At 37.4% G+C, this 20,102-nt stretch overlaps 1 protein-coding gene and 1 long non-coding RNA gene across 10 annotated transcripts in view; one reads left to right on the forward strand and one right to left on the reverse strand.

The window, feature by feature from the left end:
- Positions 1–20,102, forward strand: part of LOC125963619 (uncharacterized) — a 687,634-nt gene that overhangs the window by 517,461 nt on the left and 150,071 nt on the right. The window lies entirely within an intron of this gene.
- Positions 1,663–20,102, reverse strand: part of ARHGAP12 (Rho GTPase activating protein 12) — a 109,884-nt gene continuing 91,444 nt past the window's right edge. For 8 of the 9 annotated variants that reach the window (XM_004278632.4, XM_033403492.2, XM_033403490.2 and 5 more), the window contains 9 exons: positions 16,066–16,167; positions 13,729–13,827; positions 10,865–10,967; positions 8,992–9,108; positions 6,881–6,979; positions 5,487–5,564; positions 5,253–5,387; positions 4,921–5,023; positions 1,663–4,091 (listed from right to left, as the gene is read on the reverse strand). In XM_004278632.4, the coding sequence (XP_004278680.1) occupies positions 3,917–4,091; positions 4,921–5,023; positions 5,253–5,387; positions 5,487–5,564; positions 6,881–6,979; positions 8,992–9,108; positions 10,865–10,967; positions 13,729–13,827; positions 16,066–16,167 (1,011 nt within the window). In that variant the 3' untranslated portion in view covers positions 1,663–3,916. Of the gene's footprint in view, positions 4,092–4,920; positions 5,024–5,252; positions 5,416–5,486; positions 5,565–6,880; positions 6,980–8,991; positions 9,109–10,864; positions 10,968–13,728; positions 13,828–16,065; positions 16,168–20,102 lie in introns of those variants that run through there. The other variant, XM_033403495.2, reaches the window with a different exon arrangement.

Genomic DNA, 20,102 nt, shown 5'->3' on the forward strand with positions numbered 1-20,102 from the left:
ATGGCTGTTTTGACTTCTACCTCTGCAAGGGCTCTGTCGATAAGAGCTTCCACGACGTTGTCACTCTGGTATCAGCAGGTTCCATGAACGTTACAAGGTTCACGACAATTTACAAGTTTCAGTGCTACCTGCAGTGCGAGTCACAAGGATTAGAACTACCTAGAAGATCTGGCTGTCGGTTAAAATCTTTACCAAAGACTGCTCTTCTGAAAACGTGGAGAGAGCAAGTGAAACAGAGGGAGGGGCAGGCTGATGAGAAAAAGTAAGAAACCAAACTTCTTTAAATTCGTATTGTAGTGATTTGTTAAACAGTTACCTTGTCCTGGAAGTGCTCTGTTTAGGAGGACCATGGAAGTGCTTTTTCCTTTCCTGTGGGAGAAGGGAAGCAATGAGGGAAATGAAAGAGTTCATTTGAGTGCCATATTCACATAAGGCTAATTTGAAAAAGCTCAAAGCAGCTGAACACATTTACAGCCAGCACTGCTCCACAGAACTTCACTTGAGAAGGCTAATTGAGATTCTTCAGGAGAACTCCCGGCCTTCAGCAGTTAGGGAACGTTTCATTAGCATTCTGAGCCTCCCCCTTTTCTAGAAGGCTAATAAGTCTGACTCGGCCTGGCCTGGGTTCACGGCTTGTGAATTTCCAGCAGAGTCTAATCACTATCATTGTAAGGCTGCTGATGCGGTTTTGCAGCCCCTTTGCCTTTTTTTTTTTTTTCTTTTGGTTTCAAACTAAAGTTGCATTCAACACGACTGTATTAGTTATACAGGAATACTGTTTAAAAAAAAAACAAAAACAGAAATGATGCCCCACCTCCAGGACTGTAACATACAGGCTGAACTCGCTAATTAAGACACCTCTGTCTCAAACTAGAGGCGTGCTTTCTATAAAAGAGAATTGTTAGAGCTGACGGCTGGAGTTCAGAGACCAGTAAACTCAATAAAATCTTATATTCTACCATTTTCAACTCTATATAGATGCAGTATTTGAACAGCTGACTTTTTAAGATCAGTGAGAGGATGACACCCATTTGACTATTCTTATTCTTTACTAAAATGACATGTTGTAGGTTCCTCTGTATATTTTTTTAAATGCTTAAAGATGTTGGAGAAATCAGTGTCATGGGAAACTGCATGTTTACTTTAAACATTTAATTAGAAGCCTCTCCCACGAACTAGGAGAAATTTCCTCTCACTGCTATCTTAATATCTATTATTACAGGCTTACAAACAACCATAGGATAAAACTAAAATAGTACAAAGGTCTCCAGGTATCTGCCATGATTATTATTGATGAGTTTTCATTTGTAAGCAATGACACATACACACACACATTTACATACACATATATGTGCATACGTGTATATAACACAACTGCCTAGGCCCAAAGTTTGGCTGAATTATTCCATCTGTACTTTTCACATAAGAAAAACAAAAATCTATACATTTGCCTCTATCTAAAAGGTAACATCGTCTTCCAAGAAATATTTCAGAATTTTTCTAGAGTAAAAGGTAAAATTTCTTACTGCTGTAACATTTAAATAAGTATTTTCCTTCTATTGGATTATAACAACATACTTGAATATACTTTTTCCTTTCAATTTCCAACTACTTTTTTTAATGACATTCTGAAGGAACGCCTATTAGTAAATGAAATTCCACTGACAATTTATTTCAGCCTTTAATATATTTTCTACTAAAAATCAAGCTGTCAAGACAGAAAAATATTACTGGTTTTGTTATGACAAGAAAACAAGTGAGAATTTTTAATTCACAAAGGATGAAAACACAAGACATTGATCTCATTATACATACAATATTACAATAAGCTGATTAGCTGTGGACTATTAAAACATTCAAGACTTCACATACACACAGGTGTACTTGGAAACAAGAAACACAGGACAATTTTAATCTTTGATATGTCATAACTACCAAGAGAAAGAACATCACTGATTTGAGTCTAATTGTTTTCCTGGCATTACAATCACTATATAGGCCAGGCCTAAAGCATACTGTATATTGTTAAGGACATCTTTAGGCAAATATAAACATTCTCATTTGGGAGCTTTTCCTCCCTACCCAAAAAACAATACTTTCCCATTGCTGTCAAGTAGCTTGGTTTGTTATCAATTTAACAAGATCACAACAACAAACAACATTTTCACCACAAAACTCAGGTGAGAGGTTTTTACGCGGGTCATACAAAAAATATTTGTCCCCAAGAAAAGTAATCTGTAAATTATAGATGCAACCCTAAGAAAAAGAATCTTGGTTACAAATCATTCACTTTCAAATATTGATGAAGAAATAAAGAGTAGAGGGATGGGAGGGGGTGGGAGGGGATGGAAGGGGTGGGAGGGGGTGGGAGGGGATGGAAGGGGATGGAAGCGGGTGGGAGGGGTGGGTGGCAGAGGCACTGGCATGGCAGGGAGCACAAAAGGTGTGAAACGAGGAAAACATTTGCCACAGGAAGTACTGGATTCAGTTGATTTTTTAAAAATGAGGTATTATAAGAGTGTGCCAGTAAATGCAAAAACAAAACAAAATTATAAACCAAAATACACATTTCCAATGGAAAAATCTCTAAACCTCTTATAGTTTTCTTTATTCAGATTAGACATTTCATATACAGCAGTTAATCTAGAAAAATACATTTTAAAAAATCTTCAGCAGACCATGCTCTCTGTAACAAAACCTTCCAAACCCTGTTTTATTATACAAACCAATCTACAATAGTAATGCAAAAAGAAATTCTCAAATTTAGCAATGTCATTTTCGATCTGACTTCCCTCTAATTTACATATGGGTTTCCACTATTCGTACTGCAGTTAGAATTCTGTAATAAATTTTTTCTAATGTATTCTGTACATATTAAATAATCTAAAAGGTTCCTCTTGTAGTGCATTTACCATTTAGCAAGTCTATTCAGCATTGTTCCAGTACCATTTGCATTACAGTGATTTGCCTGTAAATGTAATTAAAATCTAAAAGTGCACACAGTTAACTTTCTCAAATAACGGCCTATTTCTGGAGGAACCCTAATATTCACGGAGAATTACCAATATCGTGATTAGAAATGAGAGGTTAGAATGTACTCTGAGACTATATAACACAACTATATACATAAGCTAAAGGACAGTGAGTCTTTAGCCTGTATTTACATCAAATAACATTGGTTTCCACAGGATCATACCAAGAACTCAGTATGGCACTAGGTAGATTAGGATTGTTAGCTACAAGTCAGTGTAGCATAGACAGCCCCAAAATACCCTGAACTGGCTTATGCTAAATTAAACTCCAGTATATCACAGTGTTTTAAGTACTGTTAGTATGCTGCTGTGCTACTCCGTAAAGACAGCAAGCCTTCATCGAGGGATCGCATCTGGGTTATAATGGGTCCTAGCAATCAGACTGCCACTGCATGCAGAAACCCCGAAAAAAAACAACACAGGTTTCAAAACAGATATACTTCATTTTGTTTAAAATGCCCAGGAGCGTTTTCAAAATAGGTGATAGTAAGTATTGTTCTATCGAGTGATGAACCTATTGAATCATGAGAAGAAATTCTACGTCATCCAGTTTGAGGAGAAAAAATGTAGTATTCTTACCAAATTATCCAGTGTATATGACTGGTTAGAATCACAAGTTTTGATTTTTACTGGAATTCAGAGTATGAAATGCAAACATTCAGGATAAAATTAATTCAAACGTACACACAGTTCTATCAACTTGCAACAGAGCAGCAAATATGAGGGCCTATCACACATCTGGACTCTCCCATTCCCTTCCGGTCCCTCAGAAAAGTGCAAAATCAAAGAGTCACTGCTTGGTCCAAACATAAAATACATCAGGTGTAAGGACTTGGAATCTGATGAAATCCGGCTTCTATTCCACAGGTTCTCTTCAGTAAGAGTCAACGTCCGAAGATGGAATTTACCTCGAGAAGAATTAACTCTACAATCTGATTCTGGTAGACGGTATGAACTGCTATGTTGCCAGTCTCCTTCTCTGGCTTTAACAGAGTAGGACCGAACACAATTGCTATACTCTGATACGTCATTCTGTTTTTTTCTCCGTTTTCTATCACTCTAAGAGGAAAAACAATTTTAGTTAAAAGAGAAAATTTTTAAATAGGGGAAATTCTTCAAAAAATATTATAAACAGCTTGCATTTAGAAAAGAGAAATAATGCTCATTTTCCTAAGGTACATATAAACTATTTAACCAAATAGAATTCAGTCTGAATAGCACGTAAAGCTTTCTTTTGCATAAACACAGCTGAAAGGTATACATATTCTCACAAACTTTAAATGTGTGATATTTCAGCTTAGTTTTAAAAATAAGACATAGACTTGAATACCTATTACAATTCAGGTAACAATGATTCCTCCGCTAGGGTGACGGGGAAAATATCATTAGGGCACAGAGATTAAACTTTGAATTTTACTCATTTTATGCTATTTTTTAAAAAAATCTCTCATACTGTGATCACTTATTTTAGTAATCTCGTGTTCTTTCTATCAGAAGTTTCAGAGTGACTATGTAGTAACTCAGACCTAATTACCTTGACTTCAAGGTAACTGAATATTCCTCACTTAACCAATCTCATCTTCATCATAATTAACTTTTAGCAACAATTTCTGAACACTTACTACGTGCTAGGCATTATATAAATGCTTCACATATGAAATCTACTTCAGTGTATTCTTTATACCAAACCGTTTTACCTACGAGGAACTGGGGCTCAGAGAAGTCATCTTTCTCATGTTACAAACAGACGAGCAGCACAGCGGGGCTCTGAACCTAGGTCTGCGTGGCCCTGGCCCCGGGGGTCCTACACCACATCTCATACGCGTGCACTTCTCCGACCTTCTTTTTCCCCCTAATTATTCCTTCTCTTTTGCGGTGAGACTCTTACCTTTTGAGATGTCTAAACAGAGTCTGCATTGTGTCCTGATTAGGCTTTGGCAACTGTTTGATTAGATCCTTCACAGCAGAGACACGCTGTCTTGGTTCTTGTTCTGAAAAAAGACAATGACTGGAGATTTTGCATGAAACTGAAAGCAGTGACATTATTTTGGAACCTGGTATTTGGTAATACACAGTGACACCTGGTGGTTACATTTAAAATTTCTGGAGTAAAACAATCCTTTGAAAAAACTTGTTTAAAATATCAAGCAGTGTTGTAGCAGCTACAGAGGGTTTTCACCATCTAGGGAAAAAACTGAGTGGAGTTAATTACATACTTACTAATTGCATTAACAAAATCATTAAAATGATTAAATGTAAAGAGAGGTTCTGGTAATTCTCGAAAAAACATTTTCAGTGCTCCAGTGATGACATGAATATCTTCCCATTTACTATCCTTCAAGTCCAATTTCTCATCTGGAAAACAGTAGGAACGGGAAAGTTTCTGAAATTATTTTAAACCAATTCTAACAGTCATGAGTTAGTTATTCTGTATATAACAATACATGATCTTACCATGATTGACTGTAAACCTCAGCTTCTGGATCACTGCAAGGTTGCCACTAACTCTATAAATCCCATCAACATCCAACCCTAAGAGACAAATAACAATAATTTTATGTTTAAAGTTCTTGTTGGCTTCTTCTAAAGATGCTTTCATGTTTTAGAATTCTTATTTATTAACATTAGCCTAAAATAAAATTACTCTTTTCCTCTAAATGGCTTTTTATAGATGCTTGGCAGTGAGAGAGGGGTGGGGATTCGCTCTGAATCGTCTGGTAAACAGCAACAAGTCTACTTTATCATGCAGACTGTGGATCACCGTCTCAAGGAAATCATCTCAAACTTGAAATACTAGCAATTTAAGATAAACTTCGGCAAACACCTGAAGATAATTCAAAAAGTAAAGGAAGCCAGTAGATAAAATCAGCCCACCCGTTTCTTGGCACGTCATTTGAGAGTGTAAATGTACATATTAAGGTGCTCTCTGAATCAAAGTGCTTGTCATATTAAGTGCTTGTAATAAATAAACTTAATACAAGCCAGCAACTAAAATAATGGTTCTATAACAACTGATAATTTGATAGTTATTAATTTCTTTTACATATGAAACAGAATCATTTGAAATTCACACAATGAAGCCCAAAAATTCATATATTCATTAAATGATGATGATGCACACACTTAACATTATCTAATGTGCTACTCATTTAAGTTCCAGTAAAGCCAGGGAGCATGGCGTCTCTATTGTGAGGCTGAGAGTCAGAGACCTGTGACTAGCAGAAATTACATTTTATGCAAATATTTTAATTACACAAGATATTTTTGATGATATACTGATATAAGTTAATGGGACTGCAGTCAAGATACTGTTATTTTAAAAGCTAGTATAAATATTATAAACATGTTAAAATTAACCAAAACAGAAATTAGTTTAAGTCTTCAGAAGTACAGGAAATGACATAAAGAGGATTTGTCTATTTGCACACTTTAGAGTTGATTTAGCAGTTTGGGAATGTCATCTCATTTTTATTATAAACAGAAGAAACTTCCCCTTAGTAAGTAAACACTATCTCCTCCTGTCTCTTACACTGCTGGATCATTTCTTAATAAACACAGTTTCACAATCACCACGTCCATTTTAAGCAAATGCCAACAACTCCCAATGGCTTCAAGGAATACCATACGCTGAATCAACCCTAAGTACTGAACATGCAATAGATGACTGCAAAGGCCTTAATTTGAAACAATGCAAAAAAATGGTTTTTTGCAAAAAAGATGCTTTTCTTGACAACTTATGACTATAAAGAACTTTTGGTTGCAACACTCAAAATCATAAAAATCCTAGAGATTTTGATGGCAAAACAATGGGTGGTGTGCTTAACTTTAAAAAAAATTCATTTTCTTACCATATTGCTCAACATGTTCAATGCACAATTTCACAAATTTTGGCACGGTGCCATTCTCTCTCTGACACAGATTAGCAAGATTGGCTCCAAATACCTGATCTGAAAGAGATGTCAAGAAATGAGTCACCTTGCTAAACTTTAGTTCACAAAATGGCTAAATGATTCACAGTGCAACAGAAGATACCCCTGCATGCAGACACTTTCACCACAACGCACGCCTGTCTGATCTGCACTCGCCTACCTCTTCCGACTCCAAGCTCCAAGAACACCCTCCTTCATTCCTGCCTGGCTCCCTTCTTACCTTCCCCTCCTGTGCGGAGATCAACCTTCCCCCAAAGGGAGCTCCTTCTCACCACTCCTGGTCTCAGCTAAAATGCCACCTCCTTTTAAGAACCCTCTGACCATCCTAAGGCAGCCCAATTCCAGTCACTCTCTGCTTTATCACTATGTCAGATTCTTCAGGTAAGTCACCATTATTCTAAATTGCCTTGTCTGTCTCTCATCTTTATAGAAGTTTCATGCGGGCAGGGACCCTCTCATTCTTGAATGCCAATAGTTATTCCCAGCACTGAGGCTCAAGTCCACCACTTAGCAAATACTCAAATATTTTTTAAACTATTAAAACGTGCCCATCTGGGCTTCCCTGGTGGCGCAGTGGTTGGGAGTCCGCCTGCCGATGCAGGGGACACGGGTTCATGCCCCAGTCCGAGAGGATCCCACATGCCGCGGAGCGGCTGGGCCCATGAGCCATGGCCGCTGAGCCTGCGCGTCCGGAGCCTGTGCTCCGCAACGTGAGAGGCCACAGCAGTGAGAGGCCCGCGTACCGCAAAAAAAAAAACAAAACACATGCCCATCAGATTGGGATTGACATATATACACTAATATGTATAAAATGGATAACTAATAAAAACCTGCTGTATAAAAAAATAAAATAAAATTCAAAAAAACAAAAAAAAAAACCACATGCCCATCGTGTGCCAATGTCTGATTTCACAAAATATATCAAAGTCCGTTCTAGTAATCTTTCAACCCAACAGTTTTGAAATTCCACATTAGTGCTAAATATTCAGGAAAACAAATAAAATACAGTATTTGAAGTGGATGAACAACACCAGAAAGTGGCAAGTTTGTATTTCTCATTGAAAAGGTCTGACGAAGAATGAGCAGCAGTTTCTATCCATTTATTTGTGAGGCTTTTTTGAAGGTTCTAAGCTCAACATGCTAAATTCACGTGCATTATCTGGGGGTGCCTGCTTACCCTTAACTCTTTAAGGCTGCTAATCTGAATCACTTAATTAGCTGAACTCTTCCTAGAAGTTTTAAATAGCTTTTTAATGAAACTCATTTGTGTATTTTAATCTAGATGCTTTGCATAACAGATGTTTCTGCAATGGTCTTTGTTAGAAACTTCATAATCAAAGACAGCTCTAATATATATGGTATAAATTATGTTACCTTTTCCTATAGTTTTATTATGAACAAATGTCTCTGTTTTGAGTCATGTGTTAGAAAATTTTATCTTTGGAATTAAACATGCTTGTAAAAACTAAAGGTATATATATACAAGTATATGTGATTTTAAAGAATACTTTCCTATTAAGAAAATATTCTGTTAGTACATTACAGTTCTTATACATGAAAATAAAATGTAAAAATTAGTTAGGAAAAAACACTTTATCCTAATTTTAAAATTACCTTAAATGAGAACTGAAGGCAAACAATCAAGAATAAAATTGTACATTATCTTTTCTTTCTACAGCTAGTGATTACTTGAAATTTCTTCTGATCTATGCATCTCAAAACTAAAAATCTGTCATTCTGAAAATCTGCCACGCCACCCCATCACATCCAGGTAGCTCCTCTGGTACAGGGTCTCTAAAAAGCTAATTTGGTATTTATGTCTGTTTGATGCTTTAGTTAAAATAAACTCTTCATGTGCATTAAAAAATCAATTTTAATTACTCAAATGTATTTTAATCACTGAACCTGATAACTTTATGAATAAAGAATGAGACATTTTTACTGTTTGGAAAATTTTCAGCTTTTAATGTAAAATGTCTTATTTCCGATTTAGGCCAAAGTTCATTATTATAAACATCACTTCTACCTACCTTTAATATAACCTTTTTCACGAACAGCTTGCAAAGTGGGGCGTCGCGTAAGAAATTTCTTTAAGTTTTTCTTGGTTTTTTTCTGTTCTGAAGAATCTATGCTAGATACTTTCGTGGCTTAAGACAGATAGATATTAAGCATTTTATAAAATAAAGGCTTTTTTGATGAAAATTTTTCCACCTAGTACTCAAAACATATTAATCTCATATATAAAAAATCACAGTATATAAATTCAGTTTTTCTAACTTTAATACGGTTTAAGAGTAACACATGAAGAATCAAAAACTAACACAATTTCAAAGTGACAAACCAAATGAAACATTTCATTTTTATCACTAGACACTGACCGCAAACTGTGCCTTCTTTAGTATATGTGCCAAGACATTTGTAAGTCATTCTAATTTATATTCATTATTTCACAAATGATACAGTCTTGGACTCTCCATCAGGTTTAGACGGTAAAATGACCAGCAGAAAATAAAGTAACCAACCCATAAAACATAAACAAAATCCCTACCCTTCCCCATACTCACTGAACTAGGAGTCAGGGGATATATATGTATAAATATCCATCACAACTATTTGTACTTCAAGCTAAGACTCATCATAACTATCTCTACTCCGAGCTAAGGATGGGACCACCTGGATTTCCACATTGCCTGCAGACCCGATTTATCTTTGGGTTGCAATAATAAAAATTCAGAAAGTAAATTTCTTGGAAATAACCATATTTGAAGAAAGTTGAGAGCACAAACAATATATTAGTAAAGAATTAAAACAATAGAAGTTTCATGGTTTACACTATTATACAGAGACAGTGTCAGTACTAGGCCTAAACTTCATAAGAATGTGGGAGAAAAAAAGGAGAACTGATTTTCTAACCATTCAGTTAATGTGAAGACCAAAAATTTCTCAGTTAAATGTGGATTTGTTAAAATAGATTTAAGCAGGTTCAAGTCACGGGTAATGGCCTATTTAAAGCACATAATTCACAAGAGGCCTGTGTTAGAAAATGCAATCCTTGGGACTTCCCTGGCGGTCCCGTGGTTAGGACTCCCGTGCTTCCACTGCAGGGGGCACGGGTTCCATCTAAGATGCCTCATGCGGCATGGAGTGGCCAAAAAAAAGGAAAGAAAAGAAAATGAAATCCTTACAACTGCTGGCGTTTCTCTGGTCCTGTAACATAATATGTGGTCTGGAGATTAAATGCACAGACATATCCCAGTCTAGAGGCGGCTGCCTGGCATCCAATAGGGAACTATGGTACATATCCCGTGACTTCTGACTTCTTAATGTCTAAGGGTCTATCTAGAATCTTAAACAGTAATTATATATTTTCCAATCAATAAAGTTCAGCTTCCTAGAGGCCTCAACACAAGCGCATTCTGTTGTGCGCATTTTTTTCTCTTGGAAGGGTATCATAACATCTTAAAATTAATGTGATTCCATCGGGGTGCATACGATTAGGCTGAAAAGTGATGATGAGTTGGGCTTCCCTGGTGGCGCAGTGGTTGGGAGTCCGCCTGCCGATGCAGGGGACGCGGGTTCGTGCCCCGGTCCGGGAAGATCCCACATGCCACGGAGCGGCTGGGCCCGTGAGCCATGGCCACTGAGCCTGCACATCCGGAGCCTGTGCTCCGCAACGGGAGAGGCCACAACAGTGAGAGGCCCGAGTACCGCAAAAAAAAAAAAAAAAAAAAGATTATGAGTTAACGAGGAGAGAGAACACTGAACCACTGAGACCGCAACTCCTGAATCTTAGAAGTCTTGCAACACTGGAGAGTCCACTCAGCTTTCATATATTTACTCTAAACCTTTGCTAAGAGAATAAGCTCACTCAAACCACTAGCAACACCGGGAAAGAAAACTTACAACGCGATTTCTTCAGATCCTTATGGTCCTTTTCTTTATCGTGCTTTTCTATTCCTGGTGAATCTGGTACGTCCTCCTCAATCGCTTCATCGGGTTCTACTGTCTGTTGGTTAGAGATTTTCCAAACACATATTACTTTTGCTATTACTTTAGATGTAATTCTCAGAATGATCAGTAGTCAACTCTTCCAAATGATTTTAGGGAACCAATTAGTATATACGATATATGATTTAGCTATTTGATAAATCTTTAAAAATACTCTTCCCCCTACCCCCAATGATGGCATTAACTGAATTTCGATAAAGAAAAAATTATTGATAATTCACAAGGATAATGCGCTTGTACTGATGGTGATGCTATCTTGCCACATTTTGATCAAGCGACAAGTAATAACAGTTAAAAGGTTGGGCTATATAATCTGTGGTGATAGAACAGGATGATGGTACATTGCTGATGATAGGACAGATAAAGCTAACTAGCAATGGTACCTTAACTGCTTCACACCAACAATCTTTTAAAATTGCACTTTGTGTCAACAGTTAATTGACATCACTCATTACTCATAGACCTACGGATATCAGGAATTGAAAGAAATCCTAGAACTCATTTACAGCCTAACTACGGTCACTTTTACAAGTTAAAAAGCAGACTGAATTCTCAAAGCTAAAAACACTGCTCTGCCTTTTACTCTGAGGTCCTCTCTCCACCCAGAGTTTATTTTTGTGCACAGTGTAAGGAAAGGCTCCATCTTCTCAGACATCCAGCTGACCCAGCACGTGCTCTACCTGGCACAGAGTGTCCAAAGGTACGTGGGTCTGTCTCCAGGCTCCTTATTCTGTTCCACAGGTCTGTATATCTATCCCATTATGGATACACAGCTTTATAAGGTCCTGCCTGACATATGCTACAGCAAGTCTTCTTCAAAGGTGTCTTGCATATTCTTAGCCCTTTGCATTTCTATATGAATTTTAGAATAAGTTTGTCAAGTTCCCCCAGAAAACCTACTGGGATTTTGAATGAGATTCAAAAATCTCAAACCTACAAATTTATAAGCCATTTGGAAGAATATTATATCTTTACATAATTGAATTTTTTAATCCATGGACATACTTCTCATTTAAGTTTCTGTCAATGTCTCTTAATAAAGTTTTGTAATCTTGCCCATCTCTTTGCCCTCAGTATCTTTTGCCACTTTGTAAACAGTACACATTTAAAATTTTTAGAGTCAATTATATGTTCCTCTCTTTTCAGTTGGCTTATTCCCTGAACCCTTAGGCCTTAATTTAAAAAGCCACTTTCTCTGCAAGGCCTCCCTTGATCCCTACACTAGATTAGCCCCTACTTAATCAGGGTTTTTATAGTTCATTATATGAACTGTTCAGTTGTCTGTCCTCAGTAACCTTCTGTCTTTGACTGTAAGCTCCACGCATTAGGTGAGCATCCGGTTGCACGCTGCTATACCCCAGTGCGTAAGGCACTCACATGTGTGTGAGATGGACGCGGCCACCCTTGCTTTCAAGGGGTAGCGAGCACATTACAGTGACTAGACCTGCAAGTCCGTACTGGGTAGAGGAGAAGGTACATTTGAAAAGACTGGGCTCAGGTTGCTGAATTCTAATAGGAGTCACGTAAGGTTTCTGTGCAGGGGAGGATTATAAAAGTGACATCAGGAAGTTTCATACAGTAGTGGCATTAACAATGCATTGGTGGGGGATGAGATGAAAAAAGGAAAACTGTTTAGGAGGTTACTCTTAATATCAACATTTAAAGGCCTGCCCATGGTTTCAGGAATAAATGGAAAGAAAGGGACATGGTTCAGAAACATCACACAGTATTACAAACTGCAAAGGAAGAATTCACATCTAGATTGGTAAATAATTTGCTAGAAGAGGTAAAAGTTGGAGGCGGAAGAGTTAAAGAATACTCAGATTCCAAATCTGGGTGATTTGAACTGGGTGAATCATAAAATTTTGCAGCTTAAAAGGATACTTGGAGACAATCCAGTGCAATCTCTCTATTTTTTTTAAGTAGAAAAACTGAGACTCACAGAAGGAGAACACCTTGATACAATCACAAACCTTATTAATAATGAAGCGTCACCTATAAAGTCTCTGAAAGACATCTCCATCTCCACTAAAGCCAGTGATTCCCAAACTTTTTTTGTCTCCATTTAGTTTAAAACCTGTATTACATACTCCCGTAAGTATTCACTTTCATTTCACTTCTGTCACTGATACATGATCCTTAATCAGGAACCATGTCCCCATACGGTGAGGGGGTAAGAGTACAGCCTAAGAAAGTACAGCTTCTAGTTGGTTATCACTGCTCTTACAAACACAGCTTCAGAATATAAATGCGAGGTTCTTTTTGGTTGTAATACACATGAGAAGAAATTTTCCAGGAACATGAGGGTACTCTGAGTAGAAAGGTCACTAGGAAAGAAAAAGTACAAATGACAAGACGACAGCTTCATGCATCTCACCATTTTGCTCAGGATCTGTTTCCACCAAATAGGATGATTTCCAAAGCATTCACTCCATGAATAAATACTACATACTAGGCACAGTTAGACCGTCCCTACCTCCTGAGCTATTTTCTTTGTGAACCAATGCCTCATGTGAAAGTTATGTGAAATCTACTGGTGGCAAAATCCTATAAATGCCAATGTTAAATCACTCATCAGCCCCTGGGAATTGCTAAACTAATCACTGTCTTTCCTACCTCTTTCAAAATATGTATTTTTTAAAAGTATTTTTTAATATAAATTGGAAACTAGATATGTAATAACCAGTTAGAAAGCCAAAAAACAAACAAGAGAAGCAGCTCTAAAGTTAAAAAAACATTTACCTGAGTCAAACACATACCTGATTACTGATAGTGCTACTAAGAACTTTAAACCACTCATTGATAACAGCATCATTATCAGACTGAATCAGCAGTTCGGTCCCTTGACGGGTTTTCAGCTTTAGAGATAAGAAGGAAAAAAAAAAAAAGCATGGTTAGTGCTTTCAATGAAGTAAATAAATACATTTAATTCAAAGTCTACAAAACCACCAGAAGATTGGATGCCATATATCATATTAATGGTGGAAAGGTTACAGTACTCCACAGTGATGGAATTATCTTTTATTTTAGTATAAAAGAATACCAGCTGGATAATTTTATAAAACATGACGTTTTTCTCACAGTAAATTCTCAATGAAAATCTAATAATTTAGGATCCCAAACTCCGTCACACAAACAACATAAAACTTGCTGGAATCTAGAATACTTTATCATTAAAAAATAAGTTCAAGTACCTATGCTGTGCATTTTAAATGAGAATTGAAACATAATTTGTTAAGAAATAAAATCTATAATATTTTAACATAAGTTTGAGAATTTCTCTCTCTGGTTAAAAAAATATATATAGAAAGAGAATATACAAGAGTTAGACTTTCAATATTGACTATTTAATAGGAAATTATACATCACAAGCCTTCTGGACAGAAACATCACTAAATTGTAAAATCATGAACTAACTAAAGTAAGGACACGATATATGATTCTACATGAACGCAATAACCCATTTATGTATGATCTCCTGGGTTCAAAGTTTCTCACACCTGACTGAGGAAGAATTTTGAGGTATTTATAGAAATCATTCCTTCTATTTTCTGTTTGGTAAGTGTCTGATTTTCTTTTTTCCTAGAGGAACATATGGCAATGTTTCCCAAACAACATTCTGAGATATATTCCTCAAACAGCTCCTGAAGTAATGTTTTAAAAGGCATTCCTCAAAAAAATAAAGAACTCATTATGTGATGTTAATTTGGGAAGTGCTAGATTGAAAAGAGCTAAACAAGACTCTATCCTTCAAGACTTCTCAGAGTTTTGCTATTCCAGGGTGCACCGTGACTTCCTAACAGAGGAATAAAATATATACTTTCTCCCAAATTTATTTGACCATGGGACCTTCTTCATTCTGGAATGAAACAAGGCTACCTCAGGTAACAGTGACTTCCTTTCCTGCATTTCTTCTAGAAAGTGGGCCAAGATACTCTGTTAGAGGGTCTCACTTTGTAAAAGTAAGGAAAAGCATGCAGTCTCTTTGCTTGCAAAGAAAATTTTTTTAATAATCTAGCGGGGGAATAATTTACAGATGAGGAAAGCCCCAGGTGCATGAGAACAAGCGCTACATTAAAAGCACAGAGCAGCAGCATCTGTGCTATGGTAATGTTTCTTGTGGGTCTTGGAAGAGAGGGAACATTTGACAAGGAGAGACTAGCAACCGTTGGTATTAAAGGCAGATCCATCAGGAGCGAAAACCATCAAGACAGGAAAACCCGGGTTCCACTTGGGAAATATCAACTGTTCTAATCTGCCTAGACGACAAGTAGGAAAAGCCCTGAGACAGGAGAGATTCTTTGCAAAGACAGTCCGAGCGCCCTCTGCCCTCTGCATATGCAGCCCTGTGCAGTGTTGCTGCCCCTCCACCAGCGGGGGGGCCGTGCTTTAAGCCACAGAACACACTGCTGTTTGGCTCTTACATCTGGTCCCCAAGAAGCCTTGCGGCTCCCACTCTGGCCCCCCCGGAACCCTGACATGTGAAGAAGCCTGGGGTCACCTCCTTGAGGAGGAGAGATGGTGACCGGGAGCCCAGCCAACAGCTGGCACCAACCCGGAGGGGGGAACTAGACCGTCCAGCCCCAGTCAGGCCACTGGATGACTGAAGCCGGGTGACTGGACCCAGGTGCGACCAGAAGAACCATTCAGCTCTGCACAGGCCAAACCAAACAAGCAAAACGGTTCTTTCCTCAGGCTACTAAGTTTGGGGATGGTCTGTTAGGCAGCAATAAGTAACTGATACAGGATCGTGCATTACCGCGGAGGGCTTTTAATGGCAAATAGGAAAGTTTTAATTTGTTTTTTAATATTAGATTTGGTAGGCAAAGGGAACCACACCCTTTTATTGTTGCTGGGGAAAGGCACGACTTGTGGAACAAAGGCTTGTAATACATCTTCGGAGATCCAGTGACTTCTGCAAATGAAGCCAGATCTTTACACCAGCTTTTTTCCTTAAATTATGAATCAAAGTAACTTAATGACTAACTTTGCCTCAACTAGTCACACTGAAAGACCATTTCCCGAAATAACTCAAAACAGAACATGAGGTTACTATGGTTAAGAACGTGGATTATACTTAGAGAATAATTTATTACCTCAAATACATTCTTTTTGCTGGATTTATCCTTTGAAGCCATCTCAATCGTTGCCCCCTTAAGGTCCACCGTGAACTCTGGTTTGGACTGATTACTCCCAAACTTCGTTTTAGAAAAAAGGAAAAACCTTTATGTTATATTCATGTACATGTGTGTATCCAAAAAGAATACGGCCAATTTTATATTGTTAACAATAAATCAAAAGGGTGGTCACCTCAAATTCCTCTTCTCTTTTCGTATTATAAAATAACAATTCCTACTTTAAATTGAAATTGAAAAATGTAAGACATGATTATATATAGTTCATAGAAAAGGAAACAAAATGGCTCAACCTCCATCATTATAAGAAAAATACAAAATAAAGCCATAGTAAAGTCTTTTTTCACCCATTAGTGCAAAAACAACAAAAAAAGTTCGATGAAAAACTGCATTGGTGAGGCTACAGAGTAACAGGCCCTCATTTGCAAGCAGGATATGGATCAGAACTCCCAGAGAAGAAAAGCTGCTCATACGATATTTACAAATTTATAAAGACGTGTATCCTTTGGCTCAACAATTCTATATTTTGGAATTTATTCTAAATATCTATGACTAGGTAAAATGATGTGTTCAAAAGGCGATATTCTTACATACATATAAATAATATCTGGCAGAAAAACAAGTTCTTTTCCACCTAATAAATATTCTCTAAACCTGATTTCGTGCTTTCAAGGGTTATTTTCTTATCAACTATTTATGTTGTCAACAACTAACAATAACTTGTAAAAACAACATCCTAAGCCCCATGTTCTTCTATTCAGCCTTTGTTAGAAATAAAAACTAGAGCCGGGTGCTCTAAAGCCTCAGCAATTTAATGAGGAACCATGAACAGAAGAGGAAAACAGTGGACATGGGTGGTTTGAGAAGAAGCAGCACTTAACTATTATATTTTGTTAACCAGACAAGGAAAAGATTAGAAAATATCAGAAAATTTATGTTAAATATAGACCTACTCTGTATCTTGCCATCATAACTTAAATTTCTGTTTAGTCTGTTAACTGAGAATAGAAAATAGAATTCCTATGTTAGTGTAGGGTTTGGGGGTTTTAAAATCTTTAAGGGCTGATGAATTGTAATCTTTAAGGTCATAAAGATTTGTTACAGGAAATTTCATTTGCTAAAATATTTTCAAATTATGTTTGTCATTGGAAATGGATCTTACCCCCCACTCCTGTGATAACTTACCGCTATTCATAACATTAATGACTACTTCGTAGTTTCACACTTAAAAAACGGTTTGACTTCATCTGTTCCCGTTTACTTCATCTTTTCAGTGTGGACTTAAATAATATACTTGTTATAACTAAACAAAACTTAGGATGTTATATTGAATTTATTAGTGGAATCAAAACAAAATTTAGGGTATTTCATGGAATTTTATTAGTGGCATCGTAATAAAATTCACAACAAAAATTTCAACAATTCTACAAAGCCTTTGCCTTCCTTAGTACCTTTTGTCATTCAAAAGACATGTAATTAATCATAAAGCTATGATGGGCACAGATAACTTTCTGAGCAAATTTGATATATCTCAAAAGTCACAAAACTTAAATGGACACATTTAACAAAATGATAGAAATCAACTTAATTTAACTTGTCATCATGACATGTTCTGTAGATAGTTAGCTATAAGGTAAGATATAAGTAGCCAACCAAATAAGTTATAGCAACCAAATACAAATATCAATACAATCACATAACATGGAATGCTATAAAAATGCTTCAATGTGGTTGGCAAAATTTCGGGTTTGTTATCCATTATTTCTCAAAATCTAGTCCTGCTTTTCTCTACTGTAATCATCGCTCCAATACATTCATGGCAAAGAAAACAGAACGACCGTGGCAAAGGACATGCAACAAGAAAACATACAGTGACAGCGGACACAGGAGCAGATTTTACATATGCGACAGCAGGCCGGCGGCTGACAGAGTTTGTCCAAGAAGAAAGCAGCGAGAGCAGGAGCTCAGAGACTGAGCCCTGCCGGCAGAATGACTTGATGGGAAAAGGGAAGAAAATGACGATGTCATTACAGTGCACAATGGCAAAATGACGTACAAGAGAAAACCATAACGGAACCAGAGAGGACAAAAACAGGACTCTGTAAGCAGGTAACACAGGCCAAGCTGCATCTCCAAAATATTTTTCAAAGGCCCTAGAATTTATCTCAGAGTATTTTCTGACTTCTGAATTTATTCTATAAATTCATGTTTTATTTTTAAGATGAATGCTTTATACAACTTACTTTAAGCTAACTTGTTCTCCCGTATACTCACAATGGAAGCCTTGGGGGAATGGAGAGGAGTCCCTGAGCCCCTCCTATGGCCTGCGGGCCTTGTCCTCTGGTCCCTGTCCGCGTCCTCTCTCGGGAGAGGTCCTGCCACCCAGCTTGCCCTCCCCGTCCTCTAGGACAGTGGAGCTCAACCAGGGGCGATTCTGCCACTTGGGAACATCTGGCAATGTCTGGAGACGCTTTCAGTTGGAGGTGGGGTGCTGCTGTTACCTGCTGAACCCCCCAATGCATAAGACAGTCCCCACAACAAAGTATTATCTGGTCCAAAGAAGCCACTGTTTTTAGAAATTTGAAAGCATCGTATAAATGAATTTGAACAACTACCAATATCTGTGGGGTGCCTTTTGAAATACTCAAGGAATATGAGTATTTAAATCTGCAGTGAACACAGTGTATGTTGTGTTGTCTTGTGACTGTGCACGTGCTGGTCCCCCTGTTACAGTGTAAGCTCTGAAGACGGGGGTCACGTTACTCACTTCTGAACCCCGAAGCCTAACACCAGGCCCAGAACAGAGCAGGCTTTTATGTCTGCTGAACAAATGAGGTGAAGGAAGTAAGAAAAGAGAAAGTATAATTTAAGTTACTGATACAACAACCCGGGAGATAACTAATATTTTCCGGAAAACAAGTGACGTCTACCTATCCCGAGGAGAAGGAAAGGCTCGGTGGCTTCTGGATGATACAGCATTGGTGTAAAATCATCTTACAGTGGAGCTGCGTGTGGCATATGCACATTTCATTTACTCAGTTTTTACTACCCGTGAAACCAAAAATAAACACGAAGCATGAATGGTTTTCTAAAAACAGAGCTTCAAATGTATGGATGGATTTACTCAGCGTCCCATCGATGAGTATATGCCCTGGAGTAAACTGTAAGATCGGAACTGGCTATTTCTTCCAGGGGATCTCGGTAGAGGTTTTTGCACCAAGTGTGACACTAATCTGTAAAGAACCATACTTCTCCAGCATGGCCCCGGAACAAACCATCTGAACCCAGCTGAAGGAAAAGCAATCTCTTCTAACATCAAAGGAAAAAACTGGCTCTGCGAGAGACTGACTTCTCACAGCATCTTCCCGAGAGACACTCAAGGGAAATTTTCACTACAGGCGATTTTTGTCCTTTGGGCTTATGTGTTAGCCTCAGGTTAGGTGTGATTTCACTGTATAAACAGGGTAACATTTTAGCTACAAAAGATCTAGCTGGTGACCGAGCAGGGAAATAAAGCTAGGATTCTTTCAAACCCTTTTTGAACAATCCTAATTACTGAGTTAATTAAGAAGCATCTTGCATATTTCATCCATTTTTAATATTCGTGAGTGTGTATATGCCACACATACTCACATACTTTTTATTTGAATAATCTTACTAGCTTTTACTTAGGCCACTTAAATTAGTTTTCGTTCCCTTAATATGTGTTACATATGGGAAGAAAAAGCAAAAGGCAGTTTGAGATTTTTTAATTAGCCATAAAATAAAAATTAAGAATTGACTGTACAGCCAAGCATTTTATCATATGTTTAGTGTTTAAGACTATAAAACACCGTGTGACTATATTTTATTTAATTATACCAACCTGAAATGACTACCATAATGTACTGTATTATTAACAACATATTAATAAAATTTCATTTAAAGGCAAAAATTCAAAGAGTGAATCTCTAAAGTTAAAACTCCATTAAGAATTCTCCAATTTCAAAATTGGCTAG

Source organism: Orcinus orca, chromosome 2 (assembly GCF_937001465.1).
Source record: "Orcinus orca chromosome 2, mOrcOrc1.1, whole genome shotgun sequence".
Taxonomy (NCBI): Eukaryota; Metazoa; Chordata; class Mammalia; order Artiodactyla; family Delphinidae; genus Orcinus; species Orcinus orca.